This window comes from Tachypleus tridentatus, chromosome 13, assembly GCF_004210375.1.
Source record: "Tachypleus tridentatus isolate NWPU-2018 chromosome 13, ASM421037v1, whole genome shotgun sequence".
Taxonomy (NCBI): domain Eukaryota; kingdom Metazoa; phylum Arthropoda; class Merostomata; order Xiphosura; family Limulidae; genus Tachypleus; species Tachypleus tridentatus.
The window spans coordinates 87,216,436-87,230,882 of record NC_134837.1 but is presented as its reverse complement, the minus strand read 5'-3'; the positions used below and the strand labels follow the sequence as shown (position 1 = coordinate 87,230,882).

Sequence of the window (14,447 nt, the reverse complement as noted above, 5' to 3'; positions counted from 1 at the left end):
AAAACAAGAAAAGGACTAAATGGTATGGATTGTGTTTGTCTAATTCTGGAAAAAAAGCAACCATAAAACTGAGTTTGATTTAGGTTTTCATATCAACCTAATTAAGTTGGTTTTTTTTTAATTAATAATCTTAAAGAAAAAAGGTGTCTGTATTTTTATAACAAAGCCACATCAGAATATTTGCTGTGTCCACCAACGGAAATCGGTGCTAATCCGTAAACCGCTGCCCCACCTTGGTACTATAACTATAGTACTGTAGCGTACTGACTGCAGTTGTCCAATACAACTCTCATTTCTGTCATCTCTCGGTTAGCCGTTTATTACAGGAATCATGCGAGTTTATACACGTTTTAACAACACTGTCGCTCGCTTCAACAATATTCTAGCGAGTTTTCATAAACAAATATTGTTGCTTCTCACTTTCAAGAATTCGCTACAAATTTCGAGAACAAGCGGGACTTGCGCAAAGTACAGCCAAGAATATACGTCACTGGAAAACTATACAGAAACAAACGTATGTATTATAATACACGTATAACGGGAAATCCGTTACAAGCCCCAGACAACAAAAAAGACTCAGTATTTTTGTTTGTAAAACTCTTTTACATAAATTATTATTTGTAATAACCGTTCTTATAAATTGTATTATTATTTATAGATTAAAATATATTTATATTGAAGAAAAACTGTGTGCGTCAGTCTTGTTGGCAGGTGTCATAAACTAAATACGTATCGACATTTAATTAACTTCTGAATTTAAATTACAGTTTGAGTTAGTTTTAGGTTATTTGATATTGTTACACGTAACAGGGGCTATTGTAATATATTTAACATATTGTATTATATTCTTCCCGTCAACTGGGGTCCTCTGTAATATGTTTAACATAATATATCCTCCCTTTTCACTCATTGATTCTTAGATTCTCTTAGGTTATGAACTGCTATAATTTTTATGTTTCGCATTCTTGCTTGTTATTCTCCAACACGACGCATATTTAATTAATAACATTAAGTATTTTCTTTGTATTTCTCTGAGAGTTAATTATTTGTCCGCCGAATTGAGTTGAAGGGTATTTACTGTTCGCTCATAATTTCGAGATTGAATAACAAAAGAAGACCATTTTATTATTACTGATAATTGACGTATTTTAGATCGGTGTATTGTTTTAGTTTTAAAATATTTCAAATCTTCAATCAACTTGCTGCATAAATTATATTTGAAAACATACGAAAATTAAATTTAATTAAATATATGGAAGATAAATGAGATTTTAATATGTTTAGTTCAAAACAGAGACAAAATAAAATAAAATAACCTTAATGTTTCGTTATAAATTCTCTATATATGTACATATATTTATACAACAACTTATTGTACTTGTGTATTATTACGGCCCGGTATGGCCAGGTGGGTTAAGGCGTGCGATTCGTAATCTGAGCGTCGCGGGTTCACATCCGCGTCGCGCCAAACATGCTCGTCCTTTCAGCTATGGGGGGGGCGTTATAATGTAACGATCAATTCCACTATTCTTTGGTAAGAGAGTAACCCAAGAGTTGGCGGTGGGTGGTGATGACTAACTGCCATCGAGAATCAGTGATGTCGAGAAACCCACTTGTTGAGAAATTTATATGCAAAAACGGCTCGTTTGGGTTGAGAAAATATTTTACATAGAAGAGCGAACAACGTTTCGACCTTCTATGTAAAATATTTTCTCAACCTAAACGAGCCGTTTTTGCATATAAATGCCATCGAGAATATTTGCGCGAAATTCAAAAATAAAAAAACAAACAAACAGTATATTATTACTTTTTTATCATTCATATATTTCTTTATATTGCTATAAATATTTTACTTAAATTTAGGATTACCCGTCTATCTAATTTATAAAAAAATCACATTTTCGATAAGCGTGTGTGTTTTTGTTTTATAACAAATCCTTATCGAGCTATCTACTGTGTCAACCGAGGGAAATAGAACCTTGATTTTAGCGTTGCAAGTGTGTAGGCTTATTGCTGTCCCAGAAAGGGACCGTTTTCAAAGCACGTGATTCAGAAATTAGAAATTTCTGCCGTTGAAAAGGATACTTATAGACTAGTTACTTTATCGCTTTCAGTTTTCATATCCTTAATATTACAAACTCTTTGTTTGTGTCAAAGTCTTCGAAACCGAAAAGACAAATGTGTACGTGGCTATTTATTTATGTTACATTCATGATGTTTAAAAACACGTAGGTCCGAGAAATCTTGATAAAAATCAAATAGAAACCCTATAACCCGAGCGCTTTCGAAAGGTGGACCTTTCTTCTTCAGGAGCAAACTGAGTGTGCTTTATGTTACGTTATTTGTCTTGAATATCTTTGGCGATTAATAATCACCAACTATTTTTCGTTTTTTTACATGGTACTGTTTGTGTTCCCATTTAATGTATGCTACACATACATAAAAACACTTTAACTCAATCGGTCTCTGGTAGTTGTATAACTTGAAATTATTTTTGTTTGTTTGTTTCCGTTACGAACAAAGCTACACAGTGAGCTGCTTTTGCTTTACTCACCACGGGTATCGAAACCTGATTTGCAACACCATAAGGTTTCAAACCACCGAGGCATTGGGAAATTGTAATAGATTCTAAATATTTTTATTTTAATATGATGTTGTTATGGCCTATTCACTTTATTTCTAGATAAGTATTAGGGTTAGTGTAACCATAAAAGTAAAAGCCCGTACATAGGTTGAAAACGTTCTATTAAAACGATTTTGGAGTATCATAATGTACGCACGTTGGTAAGTATCGCCACTCCCTGTCATATTCTATTTGACGACTGTAAATCTTGACAGTATACTTTTAGCGTAGTTTATGTTACTTGAAAGATTCCGGGGTGAGGCTATCATGCCTAAAATACATCACTCTTTTCTACTTGGGCCTGGCAAGGCCAAATGGTTAGCACTAGACTTGTAATATGAGGATCGCGAGTTAGAATTCCTATTACACCAAACATGCTCAGTCGTGGGGACGTTATAATGATACAAACAATCCCACTATTTGTTGGTAAATGAGAAACCCAAGAATTGACGGTGGGTGGTAATGACTAGCTGCCTGCTCTGTAGTCTTTTACTGATAAATTAGGAAAGATTACCTCAGGTTACCCTTGTGTAGCTTTGAGCGAAATTCAAAACAAACCAAACCAAACTTTTCTGCTTCTTGTTCATAGCTCATCTAGTGTACGAAGATGGTGATTTTTCAACGTCCGTTTCAACAGTTCAATTGCTCAAAAATTCATATTATTGCGGCAGGTAACTTGATCGGTATATCTTCGTATGGAATAGCATAATTACTCATTGAAGTATGCAATGTTTAAACAGATCCCTCGTGGAAGCAACTTGTGCACGACTTGTGTCACTTTTCCAGACGGAGATCATACTTGATTATGCTGCCTGGGGCACTTGGCGGCTTTTGTCACTGATTTCTTGTTCGTGTATTCTTACGTTTCGCTTATTACAGTTAGACACGACTTGTTGTAGGTCTTTTTCTGGATAGTTTTTGAGTCCCAAGTTGATCTATATTTCTTTATTTTCCTGTTTTGAAAATTCCAAATATCAGCACGTCGTTATGATCTCATTGACCAGTTTTTGGTGGCATCACTTACGTACGGAACTTCAAACAATGACAAAATATAGTACTAATATATCCCGTTCGACCCCGACTTTATATCGCTGTAGTTGGAATTTTATTAGCTAGCTTGCCTACTCAAAATCATTTTAATATAATGTACTCAATACTCTTATATTCGTTGAACATCTCGTGTCCTGAGATTACTTACTACAAATGTTTGAAAGTGCACAAATTTATAAGACAACAAATATAGACTCCTTTATTGTATTTCATAGGCATATAGTCTTAAACAGCTCTTACAATTTTTAACGGTTTGTTTCAATAGTTTATATGAGTGATCTGATATTGAAAAAAATACTTTTTACATTCTACTATTACTCACCTCTTGCTTATTGTAGTTTATAACCTTTTTCGTATTTTACAGATTTAAAGGCTGAGACTTTTTAGATTGTATGATAGTTTGTTACTTTCTGTATTGAATTCAAACACCTAAATTTCTTTGTTGCTGTGAATAATTTGTAATAATAATTAATAATTAAGCCAGTATAAAAAAAACGCAGTTTATGTGTATGTGCAATGCTAAAAGTGCATAATTGAACCTATCTAACGACGAGTTTGACCTGGGCTAGTGGATAAGGCGCTTGCCTACTCCTTTAAAGGTCGCGGGTTCGAATCCCCGTCCCACCAAACATGCTCGCTCTCCTAGCCGTGGGAGCGTTATAATGTAACGGTCTATCTCTATTCGAATAACCCAAGAGTTGGCGGTAGGTGGTGATGACTAGCTGCCTTTTCTTTCGTCTTACACTGTCAAATTAGGGACGGCTACTGCAGATAGCCCTCGTGCAGCTTTGCCATGCCGGGTCCATACCATTTTAGTTAAAGTAATTGTGTAGAATTTAATTAATTGAAAAAGTCTTCAATTTTCTTTTTACATGCTGTTCGCAAATGTTCTTGAATAGAGTGCGCAATATTATCTGTAAGTAATGGAATATATCTTAGTAATTTGTCATTTTTGATCACCTGAGGAATGCCTTTAATGTTCGTAATTGAACTTAAGGTTTGAGAATAATATGTCTGTTTATTATATAGAGTCTTACAAAAGATAGAGCATCAAGCAAATGGAAGTTAGAAAAAAATAACGAACAAGTTCTTACGTCATAAATACCGGCTATATGTGCTATAAATAGTCTTGTAATTTTAAATATTACAAGTATGTCAAGTTTAGAGTGTCACCAAATCAATCAGTATACGTTTATCTAATCACAAGCCACATTCTTTATAGTAGCTTGTTTTACTGAATCTCATACATGCTGTTAAACTTCAATCTTGTACAATAAACTAAATAGCACCGAATTTAGCAAAAATAACGATTTATGTTTTTAATGCTTAAAGTACATGAAAGAGGTCATCAATCACTAAAAAAATGTTAGAAGAGGTAGTCCTTATGTGCATGTGTGTTAGCCACCAACCATCGTTTCCTACTTCATTAGGTTAAGTAAACAGGAGTTATTTGAAAAGTTTGAAAGCAATGTGGAGATATAACATACTTTTTGTACGGGATTAAAGGTAATTAAGGCGGAGAAAGAAAAATTAATAATTTATTTTAGAAGTTTAAAGATAATTAAAAAGGATAAAGGAGAATAAGTTAGTTCAAACGTTTGATAGCAGCGTGAGGAAAGAGCAGTTGTTTAGTTAAAAAAGTTTGAAAGGAACTTAGGCAAGAATGAAAGAATAATTTAAGCCTTTAAAAGGAATATGAAAAAACGTTATTTTAAACGTATGAAAGCAATGTATAAAAAGTACCATAACGTATCTTAAAAGTTTAAAGTCAAGGTGAAGAAAGAAAAAATATTGAGAACTACAACCCCATGGTTAATGCACACTGAAGTCAATGTCTTGTCAGTATACATTGGGAACCACAACCCCATGGTTAATGCACACTGAAGTCAATGACTTGTCAATATACATTGAGAACCACAACCCCATGGTTAATGCACACTGAAGTCAATGTCTTATCAGTATACATTGAGAATCACAACCCCATGGTTAATGTACACTGAGGTCTGTATCTTGTCAGTATACACATTGCTGGTAAATAACGAATGTCCTCAAAAAGAATTACAGCACAAATATATGTGAAGAAAATCGTAATTTGCAGAAAAGTTTCGTGTTGAAATGACTTTTTACAAACATCTTGAATACACAAGTTTATCAGGAACACTATTAATATGTATTCACTTGTTTGAAGTTTTAAGAAGTAAAATTGTTCAACTTGTTCCAAAAATATTTCACTTGTTGACTTAACAAACCATTTTACTTGTCCAGTAGACTTGGTAAAGTGAAAAGAAAAGATTGGTATTCCAGTTTGACTTAATTATGTTTCGTTGAAAATAACTAGGTTCTAGAGAAAAAAAAATGCAGTTACAGTATAGTTATATATAAACAGTACAGGATATTAGATAATTGTTTGTTTGTTTTTGAATTTCGCGCAAAGCTACAGGAGGGCTATCTGCGCTAGCCGTCCATAATTTAGCAGTGTAAAACTAGAGGGAAGGCAGCTAGTTATCACCACCTACCGCTAACTCTTGGACTACTCTTTTACCAACAAATAGTGGGATAGACCGTTACTTTATAACGCTCCTACGGCTGGGAGGGCGAGCATGTTTGGTACGATGGGGTTCGAACCCGTGACCCTCAGATTACGAGTCGAACGCTTTAACCCACCTGGCCATGCCGAGCTGGATATTAGATAAACGTAACAGTTCAGAGTCCAGTAAAACATATAACGTATTTCAAATATGAAAAGTTCGAGGACTTAAAATATCCATGATATTATACTTTGTATATTTTACAATGTTTTGTAGTCTAAAGATCAAAAGTATGTTTGAAAATCGTAGACATATGTCAATGTTTTAACACTCCTACGAAAAGATGTTTCTAGTCCTGATTTCTCCAAGCCCATTTCCCTGGCTGTGGTTTCGCTAGATAGTAGATAGGGACAGTGGGAATCTCGTTAATCCATTCATTAATGGATTTAAATGTCAGTTTTATTTAAATACAAAATTATTAGCCTAATATTAATAACCTTTCAAGTTGCTCTGGGGCCTATTAGGCCCCACATTTCGTAGGAGTGTTAATGAAATACATCTTTAGTTTTATTTCAGGAGCTAGTGTTAAATTGTTTTTTTAATGAATATCGCGCAAAGGTACTTGAGAGCTTTCTGCGTTAACCGCCTCTAAATTAGAAGCGATATACTAAAGGATTACCCTCGGTGGACTCAGCACATAGCCCGATGTGGCTTTGTTATAAGAACACATACACACACAATAAAGGATTATGTAACTATTCAACGCTGCCAACCAAAACTCTTGGGCTGCTCTACTTGAATAATAGAATTAATTGTAACATTATAACGTTTCTACGGCTGAAAGGACGAATATGTTAGTAGGATATGGGATTCGAACTCGTGACCCACAAGCTGAAAACTGAACGTCCTAACTATCAGGATATGTCAAGGGTAGAAAGTGTAGAAAATACTGGTTCACTTATTTCAAGAACTAAATGTAAATATATTCTATTATATGGAGGTTTGATATCAGCTGTTTCCTTCGAGTAGCCTAATTTAAAATTTTTAATAACTGGATCAGCATGTTTAGTCAGTTCCATAATTCTACGTATAAAATCATAACACTTTGTCATCGTTATTGCAAAAGTACGTGAATAAACAATAAAGGCTTGAATAACAGTAACTAATGTTATCATAAATTATTTTTAATGAGTTATATATTTACTTTTTTTTTCTTCTTTATAGTATTATCCCCCGACAGAACGACGGTGAGTCTACAGGGTTACAACATGAAAAAACGAGATTCGACTCCACGTGGTAGACAGAGTAGATATCACAATAAGCTTGGCTATAAAAGTAAGTAAACAAATACATCTTAATCAGTTTAAAATAATTGAAATAGTTATTAAAAATTATAAAATTATTTTGTTGTAGAAATCATGTGCACATTTAAAACAAAGTGTGTTTAAAAGAAGATTAAAACTTGGACATTTTAACTCATTGAACTTCTGAAACTACACATCATACGTCTTTTAGGACGTCTTTGAGGGCTATAACATTGAGATCAAACCAGCTGGAAATGTTTACTCCACTCTTCAAAGTAGTAAATATTTAAGCTGTCTTTCGGTACCTGGGAAGCACGAAGAAAGCTGTGACATCTTCCTCGGTTCTTGTTAGTTCTGATACAACATTATTAACATTAATCCACAAACTCTTTAACATTTAGTCTAAAGGTTATTTAATACACTTAGGTTTATGTAAAGTTTTACTTTTTTTTTAGTTATAATCACAGTATTAGTGACATGGCAACTATTTGTCTTTCAGACAAAGATTTTATCATTTCCTCCATAATAGATACAATAATGAAGCACTTCACTCGAAATGTGTACGACTCAATTCACGTGTTAACGTTGTCGAGAGGCAAACTGAAACGTATTTAATGTACAAAAAAGTTATAAAGTAAACTCTACATTTAAAATAATTGTATGTCAAAAATATGCCTTAGATGAACAAATTTTACTAGCAGCATGTTGAGGATCATAAGATGTGTTTAGAAGATTTTGGGAATGAAGCAAGTGCTTTCGAACCCAAATTACACTGCATACCTAGAGTGTTTTTTTTTCAAAACAATGAGAAAAAACATTATTTTTAGTTTTCTTCTTTTTACTTCTTCTAACAACAGTGACACAGCGATATGTCTGCTGACTTACAACGCGAGAAACTAGATTTTGATACGCGCGTTGGACACAGCACAGATACACCTTTGTGTTCTTTTGTGCTTAGCCTCAAACAAACAAATTCATCAACACGAACTGAATGCCTATCAGTGTTCAACATAACACGATGAATCAAAGACCTGTGTTCAAGACAGTACCAGCTTCATTTATAAATAGATTCAATAAGCTAATCGAGAAAGACAGGATCAGACCGAGTTCCGTCTGTGGTAATTTTTGAAACATCCTATAACAAGTCAAATTTACATATTAAAACTTATAATTCTCAAAGCACCTATTGTGATTTTTACACCTAGAGCAAATTCGTTTTGAGATATCATTATAAGTACGACGTTTTCTTTTTTATCACAAACTGCCTCGAATAAAGGAGACTGAAAGGTTTGGTGGTCTGAGGAAATACAGTCAATAACCTAAAATCTCTGCAGTTATTAAAACGCTTAAAACTTATTGTATATTTTATGACATTATATATTTAAAAAGCAACATTGTTAATATGCAAATAATTCCACGTGCACCAATCTATGTCGATTTTTGAGTGGCATGTAATCATTAAAATATTTTTTTTGTTTGATGTTGTTAAGCACAAATTTACACGATGGACTATCTGTGCTGTGTTCCCAAAGAGCATCAAAACTCGGTTGCTCAGTGCCATACGTCCGCAGAAATGCTTCTGAGTCATTTAAGAGAGGGGGGGGGTTTATGAGTTAATATGTAGGTAATTCGTAAATAGTGATTCAGGACAGTATTTAGGGTTGTCTTAACATGTCTCTCAAGTCATTGTAATATTATGTTTTTGAAATGAGTGTTTTCTACTGCCTTTAAGGGAGTTAAAATAAAAATTATAATAATGTATATTATATATATATATAACTCAACCTTGAAACTTTAAAACTGAAATTATATTAAAGAATTTCCTCTTTAGTGCAGACGAAAAGAAAAAAAAATACACACTTCAGAAATAAGATGGCTGGCACTCTTTGATACTTAGAACGTGACGACAAGTATACAAAGACAAAACTACACTTTACTGCAGTGAATATCAACATTAATTTTGCTCAACGACAAATTAGCTTTTACGTTAACTTCCATAAAATTACTTTTAAAAAGTTGTAATAGTATTGAACGCTTCTTCTTTTCATAATCAAAATTAATGATATACATTCGAATGTAGGTGAACACAAGAATATAGTATATGGATTTCGTTTATTCTTAACTTCATGTATGAAGTTCGTTACTATATTCATGCAATCACGAACTTATAAACTCTTTATGTTTAAACTCTGTTGTTTTTTTTTGTTCTAATTCTCAAAATAAATGTAACAAATTATCAGCTTTTAAGGAGTTAATACTTCACTGTTGGATGACCCAGAGAGACCAATATAGTTTTATACTGTAGTGTTGTAATCATGGTAATAGAAGTTGTTAGAAGCCGCTATGATCCCGCGCCAATAAAAATATAATGACTTACTAAGTGTATTGTCAAAATAAATGTGACAGGGATTTGGCTTCGAATTTTCGCGCAAAGCTACACGACGGCTACCTGCGCTGTCCCTAATTTAGCAGTGTAAGACTATAGGAAAGGTAGCTAGTCATTACCACTCTTGGGCTACTCTTTTATCCAACGAATTGGCATGTAACCATTATAACGCCTCTACGGCTGAAACTAAGCATGTTTGGATCCCAACCCTCAGATTACGAGTCGAGCGCCCTAACAACTCATCATGTCGGTCCCAATGATTTGGTGAGAGAGTTATAAAATTAACCGCTTTCTATAGGTTATAAGATCTTAACTGTGAAGTAAAGTTTGTTTTAGAACAAAGACACGTTGGACTACTTGCTGTATCCACCGTGAGGAATCTAACTCTGGATTTCAGCGTTGTAACCGTATAAACTTATCATAAGGGGTCGTGAAGAAAAGCCATACTTAGTTTTTTGTTAAAATGACATTATTATATTCAGTTCACACATGAGGCCTAAAAAGTTAAGAGTGTGCAATAATTTAATTACATAAATTATAGTTACGATTCTAGGGAGACGTCTTTGAACCTATTGTTTTAAAAACTACGTGTTGCCTTTCATTCGTACATCTTAATTCCAAAAAGAAACTGAAAATGTTTTGTTTTGCTAACATGGAAGTGTTTCATTGAGAAAATTAAAAATAACTTGCCTATAGGAATTAAACTTTGAAAGGAATCCTTGAAATATATCGATATATTTGATACAAGAACTAATAATTTAAACAAATGTCAAATATGACTGTATCTAAACAATTCTCTCGTGGTGACTAAAACCTATCGGAGTTAATCTTTGATATCCTTTGTTCTATGAAGCCACACCACGTTTCAAGTATGTAATACCAGATTCAATAAGTGTTCCGAAAACCTTTTTAAACAATTTATTTGAAAATTAGAATTTTATTAATGTATTCTTTTTGTGTAAAGATATACAGATTAAAGAAATAAAAAATTTATGGAAGTATGAAGTGAACTATAGAATATTAAAGTTGGATAATCGCGTGCACTTCTCTAACAGAGTGATCATGGACTTAATGTGTTAGGTTTTAAATGTGGTGCTATGATCATCACTACGATGAAAGAACTATATATACCTCACTATAAACTTAGGAATTTATTTTCAGTTTAACTTAGCATACACAAAAATAAAATAAATGTGGTAAACCAAACAAGCTTCTTGTCGCTCTTTGCCTCTATTCGACTTCCAGATTCAGATATTAATTATACACATGTCTATAAAGATACAGCTTTCCATCATTGTATTTATAATGTTAGCATTTTAACGAAATTTTATTAATTTTTCTCAAACAGTGATACACGTACATCACGCATGTAAACAGTGTAATGCAAGGTTAAGTTAAAATCACGCTGAAAAGTCTTGTTATACCCAATATCGTGTTGAACTAAAATATGTTTAATTTTATTCATTATAAGTACAGTAATACTTAGAAGAATATTCAAAGTCTTGCTGCTTAAATATTTTCGCTTGACAAATGTTACACCTCAAACAGAATACAAATTCTCTAATTTCATATCGTTTTATAACTGTTGGTGTAGGAAATTAAAGACGCGTTTAGACTGTAAACTTATGTAATGTTTATTTGTACATATCGAATATATATATATATATTTATATAAGCCTATATCACAAATGAAAACTCCTGAAATTCCCTAAGCTTTGCTTTAATATTTACATAATGCGTAGCAGCTTTTACAAAATCCCCTTGAAACATTGATTTGGCATATACAATGATACTATGGAAGAATCAGTTGACTAACGTTTATTTTTGTTTTCAAAAATTGGGTATTTTACAAAAAAAAAAAATTTGCTGGCGTTAAACGTACACAAAACTACACTCATAAGTTACTATAGCGCAAACTGGCAATAACACATTTTCCTTCTACAAAAATACTATGATTTGTGGATAACTTTCTGTTCTATCTTTCTTTTCACTACCATTATTTCTCAAGAAATATTAACTTTATAACACATATAACAAGAATCACTCCTCAAAAATATTTCGACATTTTTACTTTTTTTTCACAAAAAACTGTAGGTATAAAAAAGCAGTTCACTTTTTTATATTTGCGTTATGTTAGAAATCATTACGAAATATCGAAACGTTTACTATCATACTTTGTCAGTTATATTACGCAAGAAATAAACAAAATTTAAACAGAACAACGAACAAAAGAAAATTTATAAATCTTCTTCAACTCGTTTTGTATAATGCACGCTTTCCAACCTTCCTCTTGTTTTTACAAACAGCATTAATTCTAATATGACACAAATTTGCTCTAAATGCTACAGAAAAGAGTATCTCGCCATATCCATTTGCACACTTGAAATTATATAGTTGATAAGGAAATTCAAGAAGGTGATATTAAGTCATCATACTACTGTTTGGTAAGCTTAACTCCTGAAGCCTGTCCAGACCAAATAGTAGGAGACTGTTTAACAGATGGTGTGTTTAGGTTTTGGCAGCAATAAGTGTATTCTGATGGGAAACTGTGACTTCAGTGCTACTGCGCAAGGCAGCAAGCTGTTCTTCTCCCAGTTTGATTTTCTCGTCAATCTCACGAGCATCAATTAACAGCTTTGATTTCATCTTAATAAAATGTTCATAGTCTGCATATTCATCTTCGGAGAGGTACAGTTGAAGGAACTTTGCTACTTGTTGGCTACGTTTGTCAATACTCTCTTTCAGCCGTCGAGCCTCTTCGTATTGTGAACTAAGTTTTTCACATTTGGACTTTAACACACACTGGAAGACAAAAAACATGTGAATTATTTATAGACACATATTAAATGATAAATAATTCTGAAAATGCAGTGATAGATTAAGTTACCATTTATTTCTGTTTTCATATGAATGAACTTTACTTATTATGATGCTATTTTCTGGATGGAGATTGTTGCAGGGATATGAAACTGGAAAAGTTAATTACATTTTTCCATATAATGCCATTATATTTAGTTTCAGTGTTTATAATGCATTTAAACTGTAAGTAAAAGTTTCAATGTTAACATTCTCAAAAGAACCTTTTGTTATAGACTTACAGCAATGATAAAAAAACAAGATAATATGACATTTAAACAACCGTTGAATTGTATCTCAGTCATTCATGTGCTAGTTCCCTCTTATCACGATAACGTTTTTCTTGTTTTTAATGTTATATTCCTTACCTTTCATTGTAAATAATTACGCTAGCATTATAAGTATTACAAACTTTTTAATCTTGCCAGTTAGGGGTCAGAGAAAACTACCTACTTTTTCCTTCTCCGTAGCTTCTTGTGGCAAGCATGAGAGTGCATTCTGAGCACGTGCTAATCGTCCAGAGATAGACAATAACAGGTTAATTATTTTTTCCATTTCTTCAACATGCAGCTTGTATTTATCTATTTCGTTCGGTTTAGCACTTTCTTCAACACGTGATGTAACGCCATCTCCTAGGGTTTCATTCTGGGCCATTTCTTCGCGAATGACGATCTGTTCCGCTCGAAGGATTTGCAATTTACGGTCAATGCTGGGTATCAGCTCTTCCTGTTTTAATACATTCAAAAATTAAAGTATACAGAAGCTGAACATATTTTATTTTATTTGTTTTGGATTTCGCGCAAAGCTACTCGAGGGCTATCTGCGCTAGCCGTCCCTAATTTAGCAGTGTAAGACTAGAGGGAAGGCACCTAGTCATCACCACCCACCGCCAACTCTTGGGCTACTCTTTTACCAACGAATAGTGGGATTGACCGTAACTTTATAACGCCCCCACGGCTGAAAGGGCGAGCATGTTTGGTGCGACCAGGATTCGAACCCGCGATCCTCAGATTACGAGTCGAACGCCTTAACACGCTTGGCCATGCCGGGACCAAAACATATTTTACTTAAAGTCATATCCTTATTATATTAATACTGTCCCCCACACACAAAAAGGTAAAAACAAACACCTTAATGTTTAGTTCACCTCTTCCGCTTTCTTCTCATTACAAACAAATTATAACGATTTCTTAAAAATTCAACAAAACAGAAATTCTGTCTCCTGATATCATGCATTTTGTTAATTTTGAACACTTACAAACATTAAATGTTTATAACACCCCACGTTTTATCTTTAGACCATAATCTCAAAAGAAATAAACTTCGTGAAAATACTTTTCTTGTATAACTGAACAAATACAAAAATCAGATTTGTATTTTGTTTTTTTACATCCGTCTCTTGAACAAGTTTTAAGACTTTTTATTACTAGCTAAGCAATAGAAATTAGATTTTCCACCGTATTTTAGCTTTTTGTTTCCAAAAAAGTATTTTGTTAAATATCACAATGCTACTTATTTAAAGCTTCAATTGTCATCGAACATGTATTAAAACTTTATACACCTTTGTGTTGAACATGAATGACTTGAGTTACTGCAGTTTATAATGTTAGAGAAACACACACATAGGGTGTAAAACTTTACAGAACCGCGAAACTTGAAATATTTGAATAATTGAAATATTTAGGTGATACTTCAGTCAT

The 14,447-nt window shown here is 33.2% G+C and overlaps 1 protein-coding gene and 1 long non-coding RNA gene across 10 annotated transcripts in view; one reads left to right on the top strand and one right to left on the bottom strand.

Moving 5' to 3' along the window:
* Nucleotides 1-120: 120 nt before the first annotated feature.
* On the top strand, nt 121-10,897 carry LOC143240806 (uncharacterized). Its single transcript, XR_013021967.1, has 3 exons — nt 121-587; nt 7,426-7,536; nt 9,337-10,897. It is a non-coding gene; the product is annotated as an uncharacterized LOC143240806 (long non-coding RNA).
* Nucleotides 10,898-11,027: 130 nt separating this feature from the next.
* Nucleotides 11,028-14,447, bottom strand: part of LOC143240804 (uncharacterized) — a 194,159-nt gene continuing 190,739 nt past the window's right edge. For all 9 annotated transcript variants that reach the window (XM_076483898.1, XM_076483900.1, XM_076483903.1 and 6 more), the window contains 2 exons: nt 13,201-13,473; nt 11,028-12,693 (listed from right to left, as the gene is read on the bottom strand). In XM_076483898.1, the coding sequence (XP_076340013.1) occupies nt 12,400-12,693; nt 13,201-13,473 (567 nt within the window). In that variant the 3' untranslated portion in view covers nt 11,028-12,399. The remainder of the gene's footprint in view (nt 12,694-13,200; nt 13,474-14,447) is intronic.